Source organism: Amphiprion ocellaris, chromosome 3, assembly GCF_022539595.1.
Source record: "Amphiprion ocellaris isolate individual 3 ecotype Okinawa chromosome 3, ASM2253959v1, whole genome shotgun sequence".
NCBI classification, from domain to species: Eukaryota; Metazoa; Chordata; class Actinopteri; family Pomacentridae; genus Amphiprion; species Amphiprion ocellaris.
The window spans coordinates 29598830-29620408 of record NC_072768.1 but is presented as its reverse complement, the minus strand read 5'-3'; the positions used below and the strand labels follow the sequence as shown (position 1 = coordinate 29620408).

Here is a 21579-nt window from a genome sequence, read left to right as displayed (position 1 = left end):
TGTGTTGATTAAATGCGAGAGGAAAGGAGTGAGAAAAAAGCTCTGGCCCTGTACAATGAAGCAAGTTTAACATACCCAGGATATGTTTTTTTCTACCTGGCTTTATTAAGCTTAACATTGCAGTCACCCTAAGCTGAAGGCTGACTATCAACTCATTAATTCAAACCTGGATGTCGAAAATCATGCATGTTCACATTAAAATGGTGGCGTTCACAACAGATGCACAGATCAAGAACTGCATATCTCTCACAAGAACAAACTAAAGTCTTAAACAAGTATGAAGCATATAAACATATAACACAGGATAACTCGTTGCACCCACTGCAGAAGGGAAGCTTGATAAACTATCTGCTGTGTTATTGAGTGACTTATCATTATCACTGCCCCATCATTAGGGCAAGAGTAGACCCAGCTATAATTACAATCATATACTCCATTAAATATGCAACATGTAGCCTCTTCTTACTGCATGGAAGACAGGTTAAGCCTTTGTACTTTAGCTGCTGTCCTGGTGGTGGTAAATGGACTTGGGAGCAAGTAAAGAATAAATCTGTAGTATTGTGATGCAAATCTTATGAGGGCAGCAAGTAAAAGACTTTATGGAGCCAGTCAGATGTTAGAGGGTCAATTAGAGGTAAACAACCATCATAGTCCTGAGAACCCAGAATTAACACTGACGTTACTTCGCTAACCCCCAATGCTGCTTCGTAGTAGCGTTCACTGCATGAATCCATTCTCTTTCTTTTTTTTTTCATTTTTGGTGAAATGTGTAATTTTATCTGTTTGGGCTCTCGACCAGTTATTTACATTAACCTATTTTAAGTTCAGAGGACAAAACTACTTAGCTATCTGTAACATGGCTAAGGGCATCATGTAGATGTTAGGGTTCAATGGAAAAAGAGAGAAAGAGAGAGAGAGAGAGAGAGAAAAGTTTTCTGATTTGGTACAGTTTTCAGCAAAATGATTCAGTATGGATTCTAAAAACCTTGGAATGGATCTTCAAATCTGAGCTACTTGCCAATGTTTACACTTAACATCTGGCAGATTTTACTCATTTGACTTGCAGCAAGTGGCTGAACTACTTTGGAAAGTGGTAACAAATGTATATGTATACAAAAACGGTTGCTATTAACTACGGGTTTAGAAAACAACTGACAAAGACAAACTGTTGAATGCACACTGTGCAGCACTAAAGTGAAATTCTGTTGCAACACCACCAATTTGATTGGCAAGGCATCAGCCTGAGGGTACAATTAAAAAAAACATAGATTTAAAGCAAAAAATACATCTGATTCTTAGACAAGGCACTTTACCTCATGCCAACAAAACTAACACAAACAACAACAATAATAATAATGACAATAATAACAAGAGTAATAACAGTAAGAAGCAGAAGAAGAAGATGAAGAAGAAGAAGAAGAAGAACAGGTGGTTGGCGCTGCCGCCTCACAGCTCGAGGCTCCTGGGGTCTTTTTGTGTGGAGTCTGCATGTTCTTCGGTGATGCTGAGGTTAACTGGTGATTCTAAATTGTCTATAGGTGTGAATGTGAGTGTGATTGTTCGTCTCTATATGTAGCCCTGTGATAGACTGGTGGCCTGTTCAGGGTGTCCCCTGTCTTCACCCTAAATCAGCTGGGTATTACTAATCCCACTGAATGAAGCCGTATAGGTACAGTATGGTAACACTGTGTTTATTGCATTGCCATGGGAACTCGACATGTATTCAGCTGGTAATGCAGGAATCACACAAATATGGTTTTATTTTTTATCCTGATTTGCTGCTCAGTCCATTTACACTGCTGGTACTTCAGCTGATAGAACAGAAGCTTAGAAAATTGATTATTGGTATTTATTACAGAGAATATTCAATGAGTAACATTAATTGCACTTTGATTTGGCCAAAAAATAAAGCAATACCCTTCATTATGGGACAGTGTCAGACCTAAACACACTTCAGTACAATATCATGTTTGAATATATGAAGTTTAAAGCTTAACAACTATAATGTGCAGCTGTCAGTAGAAATAAGCAACTGCACTGATTGTTTACCAGTTTTCTACCAGCATTCCAGTATTGCATCATTTGTAGTAGCAGCGTATGTTACACTCAATTTTTTTTATAGCCTTCGTAGCTCTCCACTATAACAACCTTCTGACAGAAGTAGGTGGGAAACAATCATTTCATTTTGTGTGGAAGAAGAATCAAACGATGTGCCAAACATCTCTGTTTACAAGTGCATCTCACATAATTAAAATATGATGGAAAAGGTTAAATATTTTTCATCAAACATTGCTCAAAGTGAAATATATATATATATATATATTCTAGTCTCAGTACACAAACTAAAACATTTCAAGCCTTTGTTTGCTGTAACTTTGATGATAACAGCGTACAGCTCATAACCATTCTCCTCCTGACAATATGCCACAGATTTTTTATAGGGTTCAGATATGGTGTGTAGGCTAGCCAATCTTGCACTGTAATACCATGGTCCGTGAAGCCTTTCTCAGTGGTTTTGGCAGTGTGGGGAGATGCCAGGTCCTGCTGGAAGACAAAATCTCCATTTCAGCTGACAAAAGGATGCAGTGCTCCAAAATCTGCTTGTAGATGACTATGTTGATTTTAGGCTTGATTATAACAGCAACAGCAGCAGATGAAATGGCACCCAGATCATCACTGATTGTGGAAATTTCACACTGGACTTCAATCAACTTTGATCCTGTGACTTTGGAACCTTGATTTCCAAAAGACATGCAAAATTTACTTTAATTTGAAATTAGTTTTTTGGACCACTTATCAACGATGCAGTTCTTTCTCTGCTTAGCCTAGGTAAGACACTCCTGATGTTTTTTGGGTATTCAGGAGTGATTTGACAGTAAGAATTCAGCACTTATAGCCCATTTCCCAGACATGTCTGTCTGTGGTGGTTCTGGTTCAAGCCTCAGTCCACTGCTTGTGAATCTCCCCCACATTCTTGAATCTGCTTTTTCTTTCATCTTCTCGAGTCTGCTGTCATTCCTTTTGCGTATGCACCTTTTCCAACCACACTTCTTCCTTCCAGTTAACTTTCTATTAATATGCTTTGATACAGCACTCAGAGAACAGCAGCCATTTCAGCAACATTGCCTGGTACTCTCCTTGTGGGGGGTGTCAGTGATTGTCTTCTGGACAGCTTTCAAGTCAGCAGTCTTCTCCATAATTGCGGTTGTGTGTACCGAACCAGACTGAGAACTTAAATGCTCTTTGCAGGCATCTAAGTAGGTGATTGGAGCTCCTCTCAGGACTGTGTGGGAGCGTCTAGGGGTTCTTGCTTGATTGGCATCTCTGTGGCCCTCTGTGTAATATTTTCATATTTTGGGGGGATTCATGAACAGTACGCTGCTATAATCAAAGCTTAAACAAATAAAGGCTTGAAATATTTCCATTTATGTGTACTGAGTCTAGAATATATGTATTTTCACTTTGAACAATGTCTGATAATATATCATTATATTCTAATTACGTTGCACTTTTATGTGAACCCGCACAGAATTTGAAGCAGAAATCCCAAGTTAACAAAGAAAGTTGATAACCACCTTTGTGATACCAGTTACCTCTGACTGGGGCTTTAGTTTTTGTCGAGCAGATTTATACAATGGAAGCCCTCAGGTCACGTACACAGGCAATGACTATCATCAAAAACCAAAACATGTTCAGTTTAGTATCATCTAAGCCAAAGAAAAGCAACTAATTTGCACATATTCCAAATGCCATGTAAAGTAACACAAAAATAGAGACACCCAAGTACAACAACTTCAGAATTATACTCAAGTGATGGACTGGGACTTATGGTTACTTTCCACCGAGTGTCAGTCTCTGGATAACAGCAGTAGAGCTGCAATGGATAGCTGATTAACCTATTATCAGATCAAGTGAAATTTTATCAACATCTTGATGATATTTTGATGATAAAATAATCATTTTAGTAATTTTTCATGTAGAAAACTTTTCCTGATTTTGGTTCCTTAACTGTCAGGATTTAATGCCTCCTCATTTTTTTCACTAATGAACTAAATATCATTCTGTGTGGTGCTGTTAGCCAAATACATCAAGACATATGCAGACATCGCCATGGACAGTGGGTAATTTTAGCACGCATTTTTCTTTATTTTCTGATGATTAATCGAGACAATCAGGAGAATGATGTGGATAAGTATTACTTGCAGCCCTAAACACCGGCAATGACAAACTTTCTCCACAAAACCAAGAGAGGCTCCCTTCTTAATGTAGCCAGTGACAGAAACAGCAGCATCCCTTCATTTCACCTTAACAACATTTGCCCTCAAACAACCTCCGTTTTCCACCTTTAGGCTTCTCCGACCATGCTGCCGCTGCTGTCACTTCACAGCTGACCTGGTGCTAACAGCTAAATGCTGCTGCTAACCGGCGAACTAACTTTTCAAACATTGTCGTGATCGCAGAGAGATTTCGGTGAGTGCGGGTCAGTGAAACACGCTGGAAAGAAGTTATAAATCCTGTACAAACGTTTAAATGGATAACTTCAGCTGTGAAACTGATGCTAAAGCTGGAGCAGCTAGCACACTTACCAGCGACTGGAGTTTAGGTCTTTTTCTTGTCGGACTACACGTTTCGCCCCCACCCGGGTCCTAAAGCCGGTCGTTTCCGATTTCAGGAGATGAGTATTAACAGGGATTCATGTGTAGGGCTCATTTGACTAGCACTGTAATAGAAAAATAAAATTAGTCAGAATTAATTAATATTAAGTCAATGCAAAAAAAAAATAATGATTTTCACATTTCATCCTAAATTTGCTCCCTGCACATTATCATTAAAATATCAGGATTGAAAACTGTCACCTCTCAATAATTGCATTATTTTTAAATTGAACAGTAAAGTGTTTCCTCTGTCAGAGGAATGGCAGAAGAACTTTGCAATAATTGCAAAAATAAGTGTATGCGTATGCTTGTTTTCTGCACTATAGAGGAGTCTGACAGAAACAGCAGAAGTACAGGAGCCCTTGTGACTGTTGGTTGACATTGATTTATGTGGGCGGCTCTGTGCATGATGACATCTTTTACGTGTCTAAACGGAAGGAACACTGTAGATGCTGAGCATTTAATTGCTATGCAACAGTTAATTGCTGGAAACATCCAGGTTTGATTATTTGAAAGCCTAATGGAGGGAATCGGGCCACTGGAGGTACAAAGTGAGGCATGGTACAGATATATCAAAGAAGAACAGGATGTAAATACAGTCAAAAATCTGGTTATATAAACAAAACAAATTGATGCTCAATTACAGTGTGTGACTAAACAGGCCGATGTGAGACATCAGCCTGTACTACTATAGTAGTGTCAGAACCAGCAGCAGGAGGGCAGGTCTTTTTTATGTAAAGGCAATGTCAGATAATATCAAACTAAACAAGTTAACACAACACTGATTAAGTCCATCAGCAGCAGGTCAGGACCCATGATTCCACCTCTGCTGAACTAGCAGCTTTCCCCTCCTCCTTTCCCCAGGCGTTTGTGTGTGTGTGTGTGTGTGTGTGTGTGTGTGTGTGTGTGTGTGTGTGTGTGTGTGTGTGTGTGTGTACGTGTACGTGCATGCATGTGTGGGCGCACATGTGTGCATGCATGTGTGGCGTGTGTGCGTGTGTGCGTGCGTGCGTGTGTGTTCTCAGTTTGAACACCAGCTCACCTGCCTTAATCATCTACTCTGCTTCATAAAGTGTGGCTCAAACCAACACTTGGTACCAGATTGCAATCTCATCAGCTAGTTCTTCTATGGAAGTTCTTTTGCTTCCTTGTTTATCATTCGTCAGTAGTAGCTTCTCTTTGTTCTGCCATAGTTCCTTGATCCCCACATCCCCAGCGTTGTCCTCCACTAATTCCCAGTGAATCAGATCTGTTTTCTGTCACGATATTCCCACTCTGGTACATTGGTAGTGACACATTTAGTGTGAACCAGCAATGATTGGTTTGCCAGAGCTGAAGAGGGCAATGGAAGAGGCTACAGCAATAAGGAAGAGAGCGAGAAGACCCCAACTTAGTGACATTTAATGAGAGATGATCAGTGCATCATGGGAAACCCCACAGCAGTCTAAACCTACAGCAGCATAACTAAGGGACAGCTCAGGTGATCCTGACTAGCGCTAACTTCAAGCTTTGTCGAAGCATGAGCTTTTAAGCCTAACCTTGAAAGTAGAGAGGTTGTCTGCCTTCCAAACCCAAACAGGGAGCTGATTTTACAACAGAAGAGCTGATAACTGAAGGACAACAAGCAAACCAGCAACCTGAGAGTGAAGAACTCTGTTAGCATGATATGGTACAATAAGGTCTTTAAAATAAGATGGAACTTGGTCATTAAGAGTTTTATATGAGAGAAGGACTTTTTATTTTGGATTTTACAGGAAGCTAATGAAGTGTCATGGAAAATCAGAGATGAGGAAGCAGAGATGAGGAACACACCAAGGAAAACCTTTGTTGTCATTCTGTGTTACTTAATGTTTGTTTTGAGTCTGTGCTAATTTTGATTCTGTTTTTAGTCAAATTGGGCATATCTGTGGTCATTTAATCTTTTGGAGATGTTTTGACCTCTGTGTGGTCATTTCACATGTCAATGTAGTAAGTCTGAGTTATTTAGCAGCTTTTGTGTCTCTTTATGATAATTTTTACCTCAGTGATTGGTTTGAATCTATTTGTCTATTTCTTTAACAGTTTTTGTGTCTCTTTGTGGCTGTTTTAAGTCTCTTGGTGGTTGTTTGTGAACTCTATGTGATTATTTTGTTACTCTACTGTGACAAGTTCAAATGTCTGCAACATTACTAACATCATTCAAAGTGTAAAACAATGAGTATTAAACATTCACATTGAAGGTTATTGCTGCTTCATGTAGCTGACAGACAGTGATCATTTCAACATGCTTCTGATGAAATATTAATTAATGTGCTGGCTGCAGTTAATTATCATCATCTTGGAGTTAAGCTGGAAAACATTGCACTGTGACTCAATGAAACAGATCAGCAAACAAGCTAAGTTGCTTTTACAGCAGCTTTCATGAGATGAAACGAAACAGTTTGCAGGTTTAATGAGTTCAAACATAGTTTGTTTCTCAGTGTAGCAGGTTAACAGATTTGCGTCACAAATGAAGACATCAGAAATGTTTATAACGTTAAACAATTAAACAATTCACAAGCAATACTCACCTTGTGGCTGTCATCCATCATGGAGAGAAATATTGCTACTTCCTTTGGCATCCAACTCAGCAGATGAACAAACACCAGGGTCCTAGAGTCCTGAGAGCGCAGCCTCCAGGTCAGCATACCCTACTCACCCCAAGTGAAAGAGATGAAGTTTATCGGAAATTGTTCACAAGAAAAAAATAGAAGCCTGAGATGCGCAGACTGACACAGTGTCCGCAGTAATATTGTTCCTGACTGTCATGATGAAAGAACTGAGCTGTCAATTTGTGTTCCAACACTCAGCTATGGTCAAGCTCTGGGTAGTGAAAGAATGAGATCATAGATACAAGTGGCCAAAAAGAGTTTCCTTGATAGAGTTCCTGGGCTCAGCCTTAGCGATAGGGTGGATACTCTGAAGTAGGTTCAAGTGGAGTTGCTGTTCCTTTGCATCAGAAGCAGCCAGCTGAGGTGGTTCAAGCATCTGATTAGGATCCCTCCTGGGTGCCTTCCTTTGAAGACCCCAGGGTAGACCCAGAACTTGCGGGGCTTGAATCCATATCTTATCTGGCCAGGGAACACCACTGGATCCCCCAGAAGGAACTAGAAAATGTTGCTGGAGAGAGGGATACCGTGCTTAGCCTGCTGCCACTGCCACCAGAACCCGGATAAGAACAGAGAAGGCTGGTTGGATGTAAATAATTTCTTTTGGTTTGCTTGTGTGTGGGACAATCTAGATAACCACTGAAGGCAGATGTATAGTCAGATTCAAGTATTTTAACAGCCCAAGCTTCAATATGAACATCACAACTCAAGCCAGATTCACAAACATGCTCTTATTTCATTTGAAAAGGATATATTAACAGTTCTGTATCAGAGCTACAATGTGCAGTTTTGAAAAAAGAATAAAGAAAAAGCAGTCTGCAGCTGAAAATAGATGTGGCTTATGCACTGCAAAGACTCAAAATCTTACCATCTTGTCTCATTTTTAGTCAAACTGTCTCATCCCACTTGATTTAAGATAAATTCACTTAACAAGAGACATTTCAGCAACAAAGAGGGACTTGTTTTAAGACAATGCATCTTAAATATCTTGTTAAGTCAAATAATCTTGAAATGATCTTGTTTTGAGTTGTAATTTACAAGAAACAAGGTTCATTTTACTTTTCATACATTTTTCAAGCTGACATGTTATTTGTAGAAGCTACACAATCTTGATTTAAGAAATAAACTTCACTTGATTCAAGTAAATGCGTTTTATTGGAAAATCACCTATTAGTTCATATTTTCAAGTTTACTAATGCATTGCGTGTAAATTCTAAAATAAATAGTTGATTTCAATCCTAAACTTGTTGACATGGTGTAGAGTTGTTTATAAATGAGGGAGTAAGAACCATGGTCATATTTGTAACAAATGTATTTTCAACCAACTATGCGGACGGATGTCTTAAAATGCTTAAATCACACTTTTTAATCTTGTTTCAAGGGCAAGGTGGTCTTAAATCCAGAGTCATGTCACTGTTATACAACCTATAATAAGTCAAATACATCTTAAATTTTGTACTCAACATGAATGTTTAAAAAGCAAATGTCTACTTTTAAGTTAAAAACACCTGCTTTTGGGCATAGCTGGCTTACCCTAAAACACAACAATTGCTGTTAAAACATGACTAAATATTAGGATTTCTAGCTAACTATGAGAAGACATATCTCAGAATGCTTAAATTAATCTTTGTAATCTTATTTCAAGTACAAGATGGTCTTAAATCTAGAGAAGTGCCGCTATAATACAACTCAAAATAAGTTTAATACATCTCAACTTAGGAGGTTACATGAAAGCAAAAATCTATTTTAGAGTGAAAAACTACTATTTTTTACCATGTCTGGCTTCTTTTAAGACACCTAAGCTTGACAATCCTGGTAAAATAGGGCTTAAAATAAGTTTTCCCGGCTAATTTTAAGATCTCAATATTCTAAATATCGTATCTTATTTCAAGAAATCTTGAAGCCATTTTCACTTGTTCTATTGGCAGATTTTTTTTTTCACTTATTTCAAGGTGTAAAAGTTCCTTGAAATAAGTTTTTTTTTCTTGTTTTGAGAGGGGCATTTTTTTTCCAGTGTCTGAGTGTTGTGGTCTAAATCAGGAATCCAAATCATATCCTGGCCATGTCTGTCTGTGGCTACCTTCCCCTATCTCTCTCCGGGGTTTAATTAGAGACACTGAGCTCAGTGTGAATAATGCAGCACCTGAACAACAACAACAGAGGAATCACAGGGAGACAAAGAGAGGACCGCCTCTATAGGGAGTGAGATTGACAGGGTACCACCCCTGTCAATCTCAGTCAGAACAGGTCTGACATCCAGATTAATGGATTGAAGGCTTCCATGTCACTTTAACCATTCCCTAATTGAAACAACCATGATACAGACTGAATAAAAATCTAAAACTGTATCATTTACCAGAAATGTCCACTTCTATCTCCTTTGCTCATCACTGTTTTATTGTGTATAAATATTGTATTTTTGGCTACTTAGCAGTATTAACAATATTAGTACTATTGTAAACAGTAAAGGTTGTGCTGAACTGTTTTGGTTTCCATGTCTCTCATTTTCTAAGTTTCTAGTTTACAGTGTTTGTGTAGATTGTTCCATTTTGTTTTTGCACACCCATGTTTTTGTACAGTGATAGAGGTAGATGCTTTTTAAAATTTCTTATTGTACCTACAGTGTACAACAAAAACGAGTGTGCAATATCACTTAAATGATTTAACTCCGAATCACCTTACAGTATTTAGATTGCCTCTTATTTGAACATTACAGTATTTGTTCTGATGTAAACTAACAGTTTAAATTTAACACTACATGAAAAATATTGGCCCCAAAATAGAAACTCAAAAGTCAGTACACCTTTCATTACTGAGATTGCATTTATGCTGAAATATTCCTCTTCTGTCAAACTTCTGCAGACTGGGAGTCATGTTGTCAGCAAGTATTTTTATATATGCACAGGCTTTCATGGTGCCATCTATAATTGTCTTCTCCCCAACATCTTTTGCACTCCATGCATCCTCCATAAACAATGACATAATGCAACGTCCTTTGCAACTGCCACAGAAACTCTGATTTCCATTGATAACCCCTGTGCCAAGTCTTGAACACTTACTTTCTGTTTTTTAGAGCAAGAGTGTACAAGTAATATGTTCTCTGTGGTATAATTTAAGAAGGACTGTCATTGCAACTTTGATTAGTAGTACTATGGCACATTCTATATCTCCTGATTACTACTACAACTATGTCTCCACTGAATTTAAGTTGGTTTCTGATCGTCTGGTACCACTTTCCATCTTTTTAGTGTCTCACAAATAGACTTTCCTATTCCTCTGAACTTTTGGACCATATCTTCAGATGAGAGGTGAAATGTCTCAAAGAAAAATAAATTTACAGTTGTACTGAATTTTGTTTCAACAAGTTTTTGGTGATGGTGGTTTTGTATGATGATGAAAATGATGGTTTTCTATTTATACTGTCAGTGATCACAAGTATAATTACTTTTGTTGCATTGGATTTCTATTTTGGATTCTGTCTTTTCAATGTAGTCTTTCTAGTTTCTAAAGTTAAAAGTAATATTTGACTTTTAAATGAAATTGCTCAGGGGTATTATCACTTTTGTTGAATACTCAAAGAGTGAGAGACAAAAAGAGCAACAAGTGCAGAAAAGAACTTACAGTCAGTCTGCCTGCAAAAGAATAAAGACTAGGCTGTTTGTGCCACCCAGTGGTCTTTTTCCACAACACCTAGACAATGCATCCAGACACAGATCCATTTAGTCCCTTAATGAGGACTGGATTACCGATGGTGCAGTGTAGACTAATACTCCTGGGCCCCAGACCACCATAAAAACTCACACTGACTGTTTTAAAATATGCTGTATATGTACCTATAATTTTGTCGAAGAATTAGCATCATTTGTGGCCCTGCATTTGACCACTCAGGCCCTACAGAGGTCCAAAGTCAGCTTCAAATTTTTAGACTTTGTTTTAGTTCATATTGTGCAGATGGTTGATGTTACTAAATAATGTGTTCCTCAAATTTCTCAAAGGCAAGTTAATTATTTTATTCAGCTATGACTGTGATACATTTTCTTTTAGCATTATTACCATCTTTATCTTTTTAAACTACTGGTAAAGGAGGAAAAAGAAAAGCAAAGAATATAGTATAATAAAATGGTAATGAATGGAGATCTGAAGAGATCTAAACTAAATGCTCATGTTCAGATAGCTCACCTGAGTCTAGAGGAGATTTATTTTTCTTACTTGTTACATGTAAAGAAAACAAAGTCCTAAAGCTTTTCTATATCTCATCTTCCCATCTTCTATTAATTTATTATTTTTGTGGTTGGTATTGATTTGAGGAGTGGCCATAAATAAAAAAATCTAAATTTCAAACAGTATACTGCATATCTTGTAAGAGTAATGAGCTCCAATATTAGTTTGAAGGCCATATTCCGTATATATAATTCTGCTTTCATTCTTTTTAATACAACCTAATGCACCGAATCGCATTTTTTAGGCATCTGCCTTCAGATGTCAGTCAGTTTTGATAATTGTTTCAAAAACAATTAAACGCACTATATCATGTGTTTACCAGAAATCCTTGAATGCAGCCTGCCAGCATTTTACAGCATTTGATTGGTTGTCACCGATGTTTTTATCACGTGACACCAAACATGGCCGCTTGCGATCGAAGTAACGATGGTATGTCGGCGTTTTGAACGTTTACTCGCTTTAATTAAGTCGTTCTGCGTTCAGGACGGACGCGTTTTCGTGTTGCTGACACGCAGAGTCAGTGGGACCGAAAACGCAGAAAAAGGGCTCAGTTCTTTGCTAACTCGTAAATCTCATACCCGGTTATGCTATCAGGCTAGCATTTACTACCTGTCTGTCTTGTACCAACTAAGTAACTTCTTCCTTTACACCCACCAGCTACTTTCAAGTCGTAACACTCACTTTGTTCTATTCCACTACATTTTAGGGGGAACTACTGTGCATATTGCTGGAATACATTCATGTGCAATGTTATTCTGTGCCACTGGGTGCCACACGGCTAAAAGGCATTTCACAAAAGTATTTTCAGCCTCAGCTTCACAGTTGAAAGAAGGCTTACTGGCTTAGAGCAGCGTCCAGATTTTTGTACGTGTTGCAATTTACTGTTGTTTGTATTAATCACTCAATACCAAACTTTTGCAACAGCATGTTGTTTTTATGTACATTTCCTGGTATATGCAACATTTCCCCTGTTTATTTATGACTTTTATTTCCCAAGTGCTCACTGGTTTGGAGTAATGTGTGTGTGTGGTGCCTTCTCTCTCAGGTCAGGACAGCATACTGGAGCCACTGAGTTTTCCAGAGCAGACAGTTGACAGCTCCAACACCTTCATTCTGCAGTGTCCTCGTAATGAGCTGCTGGTGTGTCTTTTCTGTTCTGAATCCGCCCCTTTGCTGCAGAAAGATGTCCTTCTCAAACACCTGCTGCTGGAGCACAAGCTGGTCATTGCTGATGTCAAACTGATTGCAGATCTCCCAAAGTATGAACCCTGCACTATGCCTACAACTCCAACTCACTCACTTGTTTCAGCAGTATTCTCTGCTTTGCATGCTGACACTCAGATTAACACAAATCAGGGTTGGTATTAAAATGATACAAGTGTATCAGCTGCCTTTTCATTCTTGGGCTCTGACCAAGAATTAAAAATGTAGTTGGATGCATATTTTTGCAAGTAAGTCAAGTGAATCCATTATTTAGAATTTAAATAATATGTTATTTAGAATTAAAAGTTTGGTTTGTTGAGCAGTTGTGGCACTTTTCTTACAAGTTTCTTGTCCTTCCTTAGGTACATGTTGTACTGGAAGGGCAGATTCCTGGAGCAACCGGTCAAAGATTTCTGCAGCGTGATCAAAACCAACTCCACTGGTCCAGTTGGTGAGTTACGTTATAGGTCAATTAGCTGGGACAAGGATGACACCATAAAGGTAACCTGACATTTCAGACCAATTACAATAAGAGCACAGTCATTTACAGTGAGTCTAGATGAGTCACTATACTGGGACAGCACTAGAACTAGAATTTGATTAACAGTTCTATTTATCCAACAAAATTAGTAAGGGTGATTGTTTTACTTTACTGACATGTTTCGACTACTTCTGCAGTCTTCCTCAGAGTGTCATCCGATGTGTGATGAAGTGTCCTTTTTTTCAGGTGACCGGTCTGACAGATTCTGACAGATCTGTCAGATCTGCCACTGGTGGAAACATGTCAGCAAGGTCAAACAGTCACCCTTAATAACTTTGTAGGATAAAAATAATTGCTAATCAAATATAAGAAAATGACAAAATGAGCATAATCAATCTATTAGAACTAAGACATGTGGCATAAACTATATATAAATTACATTCTGACTTCCTCCCTGTTAGAAAGGCTCTCAACAGTGTTTATATTGTTGTGCCATAGGCATGACTCATATAAAGCTCATGTACCTATAACAAGCTGTTGACCTTACAGAGAAACAGGAGGACTACTTTCTGCTGTGTGATGTCCTTCCAGAGGATCGAATCCTCAGAGAGAAGCTCCAGCAGAAACGGCTGGTGAGGGACTAAACACCAAATTCAACATCACCAAACTCATCTTTGGACCAACTGATATGGTTTCTAATTCTCTGTCATGGGTCAAAACTCAAACACAGTTTCTGTGCTTATTGGCAGATATCTCCATACTTCTGAGTTTGTCATTGATATTATTTTTGATTGAATTCAACACCTGTTAAGCTAAGCATATGGACACATATATGTTATACATACTACCCCATCCACAATATCATAGGGGTACTACTATATGTGATGTTTTTCTGACAGTTTTGGTCTTCTACAGGAAGAAGTGCTGGAGCAGCAACAGAAAGAGAGAGATGACAGCAACTTCCATCGTCTCTGCATGTTCTGCAGTGAAGAGTTCACTGGGAACAGGTAGTGCACATACAGGGTTCCAACGCATTCTGGAAACCAGATTACCATTGAACAAAGATTACTTTTTAATCAGTACAGATTTGACATTTTTAAATTTGAAGGTTTTTCAGGGCTGTTTGCAGTTGAAGTCACAATGGTTCAAAAGAGGAAGAGATTTCTTTAGCCCTCTTTTTGGACAGTTCTTGTCATGTTTTTTCAAGTACTTGGTTGGTAGGTTCTTTTTGGATAAATGTATACATTTGGTCTCTGGGTTCTCCTTCTCTTCATGTATTCCAGACTGCCCCCTGGTTAAGATCAGAGCTCTGTGGGGCCACTCGTCTGTTGCAAGACAGTTTGTTGTTTTTGTAGCTTATGAGAGTTCTTTGTCTCTTTGGCAATGTGTTTTGGCTTGCTGTCGAGTAAATCAATTTGAGACCAATCAGATGCCTCCATAATAGCATGTTGAATCAAAATTAAATAGTTTTAAGTGTCTAAAAGTTTTGCACAGTACTGCTAAATGTGACTAACAGATAGAGGAGCTTCTCAGTCTAGGACTGGGAATCCTGGCTCCTGGATGTGAATTTGATGCATTTCCGTCAATTGGCTTGACTTGAATAAATGAAACTATTGTGTGTACTCCAGCAAGAAAAATACAAACTGTCAGAACTGAACCGTAATGGTAGGGTGGTTATCTGGTTTCAGTTAAATGTGTTGGCCGTATTTTTAGCTTTTATCTCAAAATATGAAATGTTATAGCAGCTGATTGTCCAAACCTGACAAACTTGCTTACAAGTAAATAGCTCAAAGGGCATCTCTTCTTGCTATTGCTGAGGCCATAACGATGACAGAAAAATATCACTAGATTGTTCTTTATTTGAAAAGTGCCCAGTGTATAACTTCTTTTTGCCATAAGAGCATAAAGCTGGTGTGTTTTTATATTCTAGTGTTTTTTTAGTTATTAACTAATTCCACAAAATGAATAAACCCAACAATGTCTGTGGCCTTCTGTCCTAAGCCAATGAGTTCCTACTGAAGATCTATATAGTTTTTTTTTGTTTGTTTTTTTTAAATGGTTCCACATGATGTTTTCAGGTCATTTCTACTGAACCACATGGCCAGAGAACATTCCTTCAGCATTGGACTGCCAGACAATATTGTCTACTGCAACGAGTTCCTGGACACACTGCAGAGCAAACTGGACAAGTAAGAACTGGCACAGTGACATTGTCTGTTTAATACTACTTAAACTCAACTACACTTTCAATTTTAGATTTCACATTTCAATTTTCACTTTCCTCAAAGATTGTTGAAAACTTTGTATGTATTGTGGACTGAATTATCCACAAACAGAGCTTCACATCATTATTATACAAATAATTTTTATTCTGTACTACAGAGTACATAAATGATCAAATACAAGTGAAACTATTCAACACACTAAAAATAGGTCACTATAAATACAGTGTATGGATACAATACCCAAATTAATGAAGTAGAAAAGAGCAAGATAACTGGAAGCCAAAGAACAACAAACAATGACATCAGTGACAGCATTAATCTGATGATTACTTTTCCATTATCCAGTTTGTCTGGTAAAAGTCAGAAAACTATTTATAGCATTTTAAAGTCAGTTATGTTTTCCCACAGTTTAAGCTGATTTCTTCAGATGTCTTGATTTACCCGACCAAGACACCAAAACTCCACAATATACAGTTTACTGTCATCTATTACAAAGAAGGGTATGAAATCCTAACAATAGGAAATATTTGATTATCCGACTAGATTCATTTTCTGTAAATCAACTAATTGATTAGTCAACAAATTGTTACAACTCAGTTTTCAAATCCATCGGCACATGTATATTAATAGTCCCCGATACTGCAAATGCTCAATGAAGTTAGCTGAATTTTGTTACGGATTTATTTAAATCACTGCTTACGGTTTTAATTTGCTTTATGTGTTAATAGTTTTTGTCTTTTCTTCCATCAGTCTGCAGTGTTTATACTGTGAGAAAATATTTCGAGACAAAACCACGCTAAAGGACCACATGAGAAAAAAAGCTCACCGCCGCATCAATGCTAACAACCGTGAATATGACCGCTTCTATGTCATCAACTATCTGGTAAAAAAAAATAACTCTGCTTCCCTTTTTTCTGAGTTGATTGCAAGTCAGGTTGCATTTTATTCTTTTGAGCATAAAGAAATCTTCCTCTTTGAAAACTTTGAAAAGTTTGTATTGTAAGTTTAAGAAGAAGAAGAAGAAGCATATTGATACAGAATGTTGCACCCTGCAACCTGAAAGGATTAATTCCTTGGGTTTATTATGAAAGTTTAGGATAGCGGTTACAGTTTTGTTTCCACCGTTCAAGTGCAAAAAAATTAATTTTCTTGTAACAAATGACAATTATAAAGAACATAGTCAGTTAAATAGATTATTTTCAGCATTTTTCTTATTGTGTAAAATATTAGAGGAGGCTTTTCTTTTCACTGTGTGTGAACTTAAAATGTCTACTTTCTCCTGTTAGGAATTGGGAAAAACCTGGGAGGAGGTACAGAGTGAAGATGACCGTGAGCTGGTAGATGATGAGAATGAGTAAGTATCCTCAGCAGGAACCATAAGGGTGAGATCACCTCAGTCTGAAGCCAAAGCATTCATGTTTTATTGACTTCCTATATACACTTGACTGCATTAGCTTCATTTATCTGTCTGAGGAAGATAAGTGTTGAGTTTAAAATGACCAAACTTCTTGTTCTGGAAACATCCATGGTACTTTTAATACTAATACAGAGGCCTTACTTTTGCCATATGTGATGTGTGAAATGCTTAAATCTGCCTAGTTCCCTTACACCTCCCAGTTGCCTGACATTTTAGTGTTGTCTGCAGTGACTGGTCCGACTGGCAGTCTCATCCAGTCTCTGCTGTGTGTCTGTTCTGTGATCACCAATCAGAGACAATGGACCATATCTACACTCACATGAAGGTAAAGCTGACACTTGTTACAGAGGAATCTGAGTGCACTTTTCATGCTTGAAATTATTCCTTATATGACTTAGTACTGCTGAGTAGGATTTGGAGTCATATGGGGAAATTAGAGAATACTCAAAACTAGCACACCCAACTACAACACACTGTTCTGCTTTGCACCGATGTTCTTTTCTAAGCTTTCCTTTAGAAATATCAAAGTATGACACCTGCTAGATACACAAAGAACATACCGCACAATGTTCACCTCTCCTCTGTCCTCCATCCTCCTGCCTGTGAACCAGTAATCCATTTTAACTGGCACCTTGAAGGATGTTTCAGTTTCTAAAAAGCATCTGGAGGTGAGAGGAGAGGATGAGGCACAGGTGTAATCTTGATGTATCTTCTGCTGAAGTCTTTTCCACAGCTGTGACATAAAACACTTGTGACACTCAGCTGAAATACATAAATATGAAAAATCTGAGTATAATAAATATATCACTCAATTATTATGTCACTCTTTGTATAGTGCTCCTTTCTGTGCCACGCCTCTTTTCTACTTCAAAGTGTGTATGAGTGTTGAATTACATTTTTCTCACATTCTGCCACGTTGTGAATTATATATAAAAATATACTATGAGTTAGCTTAAACACTGTTCTGCTCATCTAAAAGAGGTCATAAAGTACAGCAGCAGACTGTGACAAAATGATGACGCTTTGCCAAACACCATATTCATCACAGCAGCTCCGAAGCAAAGATGTCTCGTGTTAATTCCTGTTGCGCTCCTTTCTCATGTCTCCTCATCACCTCTTCTGCTCACATATCTGGTGGGACGGATTAAGAAATGAGGAAAGGAGTTGAATAAAAGAATCCAAGATGTACAAACTGAAAAATGAGAATGGGTACTGTTTTTCACAGGGAGACTCAAGTCACAAATCGACAATCAATACATAGAAGACGACTGGAGACGTACTCAGATTAAACAGCACTCAGGAAAATGCTGCATCATAACATCACAAACAGAATGACATCAACATAATGTTTTACCCACATAGAGGTATAACATTAATGTGTCAAAAAATGGCCAAAATACAAATTTAAAAAAAAAATGCAATCACATGAACCAAAGGAAAATTACATAAAAATGTCATGCTAGATAAGCAGAGATTTTCAAAGGAAAAGAGATGGCATGATATCATAATGAAATAGTTATCAAGGTCTGCAGGCCACACGTTGATGTTTGCATGACAACATGCCTTTTGATATTGTTAATGTCAAAGTATTGTTAGCAGGAATTCAGTCCTTACCTTTGGAAGTAAATGAGAATGTTGCATCAGTCTGTGTTATAAACTGCTGGTATGATGAAAATTGATTTTGTTTTTCATGTATTTCTGTTTTGTTGCTTGTTTGATCATTTTTTTGGTCTAGAAAGTTGAATTAAAATATGTCCTAAAGTAGTCACGTACAGAAGGTAGAAGCTTTTGATTCTGGAGCCACCCTTAGGTGCCACCTTTAGGACAAGCTTTATTTTTTCCCTACTAGTGGTAATAATGTAAGTATAGCATTAGTGTAATGGAACCCCATTCATAGTTCTGTTATTTTGGAAATATTTTGTAGGAAACCCATGGCTTTGATCTCCACAACCTGAAGACAGAACTCAGTAAGTAATACCTAATAGGAAACCATCCCAGTTCTGAGCGGTTTGATTTTTTAAATGATCACCTTCACCAAGCAGCATTTTACTGAACTGACATGAAAGATAAATAAAAATGAAATGCGTTACAGCATACAAGTTAAACCTTTAGTCTAAGAACAAAAAAAAAACAAACTGAAAACATTGGCAATAATTCTCCTTTTACTTATATCCAAAGGTTTACCTACTGTTACATATTGAACATTACTGCCTTTCCAAGGCCAATACATTTAACTGGTGAACAAACTGATAGTGCAGTGTTTCTCATATCTTGTGTGAATGTGAGTCCATGCTCATGTCAACATTCTACTCCTCCCTTAGACCTCAAGTTCTACCAGCAGGTCAAACTGGTGAACTTCATCCGGCGGCATATCCACCAAAACCGCTGCTACGGCTGCCAGGAGAACTTTGATTCCAGAGCTGACGTCCTTCATCACATCATGGCTAAAGGTCATGTGATGAAACTGCCAGAGATGTCCATTTGGGACCAGCCTCAGTAAGTCCAACAGACAACTTATTCTCTAATTTCAGTTTTTATGTATCCTCTTGGATCTTTTCAGTTACCACAAGTCTCTGTACTCAGTGGTGGGTAGAAACTGAGAGAGCATGCCCTGCTTTCTGTCAGTGGCTCACTTGTATGCTGTTGTTGGAAATAGTTGAAAAAAACAATGTGGCTTTGCGTTTGTTTTTCTCAGAATTTTGAAACTGCCATAAACCTTTCCTTAGCAATGTGGCAGAGAGTGTTAATATACTCAGAGTGGCCACTACTGTCAAGGAGTATGTGGTCTATCAAAGTCAGTATTAAGGTTTCCAGCAGTTTCTAGTACAGTGGCCCTTTCACTCCCCTATTTGCATCAGTGACCCTTGTGCACCTCTGACTCTGTTAGTGGTATATCAGTTATCTTGTCCTTGGACCACTTTTAGTAGCTGTTAACCACAATGTTACTAAAAAAAAAAAAAAAACCAAAAAACACAAGACCTGCCATTTTGGAGAGGTTCAGACTCAGTTGTCTACCAACATAGTTTGATTCTTGTCAAAGTCACTTGGATCCTTGATGCTGCCCATTTTTCCTGCTTTCACCATATCAACTTCAAAAACTGAATGTTCACTTGCTGCTTAATAGTCCATATCCAACCCGCTGACAGGTGACATTGTAGGAAGATAATCAATGCTATTCATTTAAACTGTCAGTGGTATTAATGTTTTAGGTGATCAGCGTATGTCTGAAATTACACTCATTTTTAAAATCATAACTCCGTCATAACTAAATACATAGACATGATGCACATACATTCGCAATGTGACCTGCACTACTGGAGATATATCTCCATCATGGATAAATGTCCATACATCTGCTTAGAAAATAACATTCTTCTTACAACTTTATATTTTATGGACCTATATTCATAACACTTGAACTTTTGCTCCGTATCACAGCACCTGTCTGTTCCATGGCATCTGAACAAACAGTTCTATCAGCAGTTGCTTCTTTTAGTCATTCAGATTTTTGGAGGTGTTGAGGACGATTTGTGTACATAATGTAGTTATTTTTGCATGTGAAGTACTAAATGGTCAGTTTATCGCAAAGTAAAAGAATGCACTTTTTGATAACTACAGTATCATCGTGGCTTTTTCAGCAAAATAGTTAGAAATGTTTGTACAAGATCTCAAAGAAACACTTTGAATCTAAGGAATTCATCAATGTAAAGGTGTGAAAAGTACAATGAATAATTTTCAATCAGTGAGACAAAATTGCTTTTTATTTTCTCTCAATGTACAACAAAATACCAAACCAACAGATGCTGAAAAACAGCATTGCAGCCCACAGTTAAGTTACCAACTTAATGGCAACATTCTGCTTCCTCATTGCATCCCCCAAAAGCATTCTGGTAATTGTGGTTCCATAGCTTTAGATATTATTGCCCATTAAGTAGTAGAACATAAGTAAAAAAAAAAACTGTGACACTACCTTTTTTAGATGCAGATTTTAATTTAGATTGTATTCTCACATGCACCTGACAATACGTCTGGGTTGCCAAACTTGTTCTGAAAATAACAGCCAGGTAAACTTGGCTAAGAGCTGCACAGTGACTATTACAACTGTAAAGAAATGGAATAAAATTCAAGCCTAATTATTCCTCTGATCTTATCTCTCCACAGGTACTTTTTCCCCACATATGAAAACGATGCTCTCCTGTGCACACTATCTGACAGCGATGAAGATGAACGTGACGAGACAAATCGCAGTGAGGATATCCCGGTCATCGCAGAGGACATCTCCAACCTCAAAATACTAAAACAGACCAGCGTGCTCAACCAGCTGCTGAAGCACAGAGGATCCTCCTGCTGACCATGGACAAATAGATTTCAGTCTCTTTCTTTCATCACACTCAGTGTTCACCTCGACTCATGGATTAAAAAAAATATAAAATTGAAGACAACACTTGACAGTACTGTGTGGAAAAGAAAAACTTCATGCAGCCGTAGCACACATTTTCTTAGTCCTACAGCTTTGTATAACTTTTAAGCTACTTACTTCCATTCAAGCACATAAGAGTAGCTTAAACATCTGTTTTTCTTGAATACTGACTTTATTATTTAAAACAAAAATCATTTTCCTTTGTAAATTGTATAACCAGTGGTAAGTGAAAGAGTTGACACTTCACACCAAAGAGACAGATAATTAAAAACAGAAAGCATCCTCTAATTGTTAACGTCAAATAAATGTTGTGGGTGAACCCTGATTGAG

The 21579-nt window shown here is 37.8% G+C and overlaps 2 protein-coding genes across 3 annotated transcripts in view; one reads left to right on the top strand and one right to left on the bottom strand.

Annotated features, from left to right (window-relative positions):
* The window catches only part of immp2l (inner mitochondrial membrane peptidase subunit 2), a 77098-nt gene extending 72377 nt beyond the window's left edge, over positions 1-4721 (bottom strand). For both annotated transcript variants that reach the window (XM_023280914.3, XM_035953137.2), the window contains exon 1: positions 4587-4721. The gene's annotated coding sequence lies outside the window, so the exon portion shown is untranslated. The remainder of the gene's footprint in view (positions 1-4586) is intronic.
* Positions 4722-11854: 7133 nt separating this feature from the next.
* znf277 (zinc finger protein 277) lies at positions 11855-21574 on the top strand. The gene is made up of 12 exons (XM_023280916.2): positions 11855-11932; positions 12549-12762; positions 13069-13157; positions 13737-13819; positions 14103-14194; positions 15266-15376; positions 16163-16295; positions 16699-16766; positions 17058-17154; positions 18754-18796; positions 19151-19325; positions 20991-21574. Exons 1-12 carry the CDS (start codon positions 11905-11907, stop codon positions 21178-21180), a joined length of 1323 nt encoding a protein of 440 aa, XP_023136684.2. The 5' UTR covers positions 11855-11904; the 3' UTR covers positions 21181-21574.
* Positions 21575-21579: the final 5 nt, after the last annotated feature.

Coding starts and splice junctions, on each gene's coding strand:
- znf277 (XM_023280916.2), top strand. CDS start 11,905: ATGGCCGCTTGCGATCGAAGTAACGATG. Junction 16,767..17,057: donor CTGGTAGATGATGAGAATGA/GTAAGTATCCTC, acceptor TGTTGTCTGCAG/TGACTGGTCCGACTGGCAGT. Junction 19,326..20,990: donor TCCATTTGGGACCAGCCTCA/GTAAGTCCAACA, acceptor ATCTCTCCACAG/GTACTTTTTCCCCACATATG.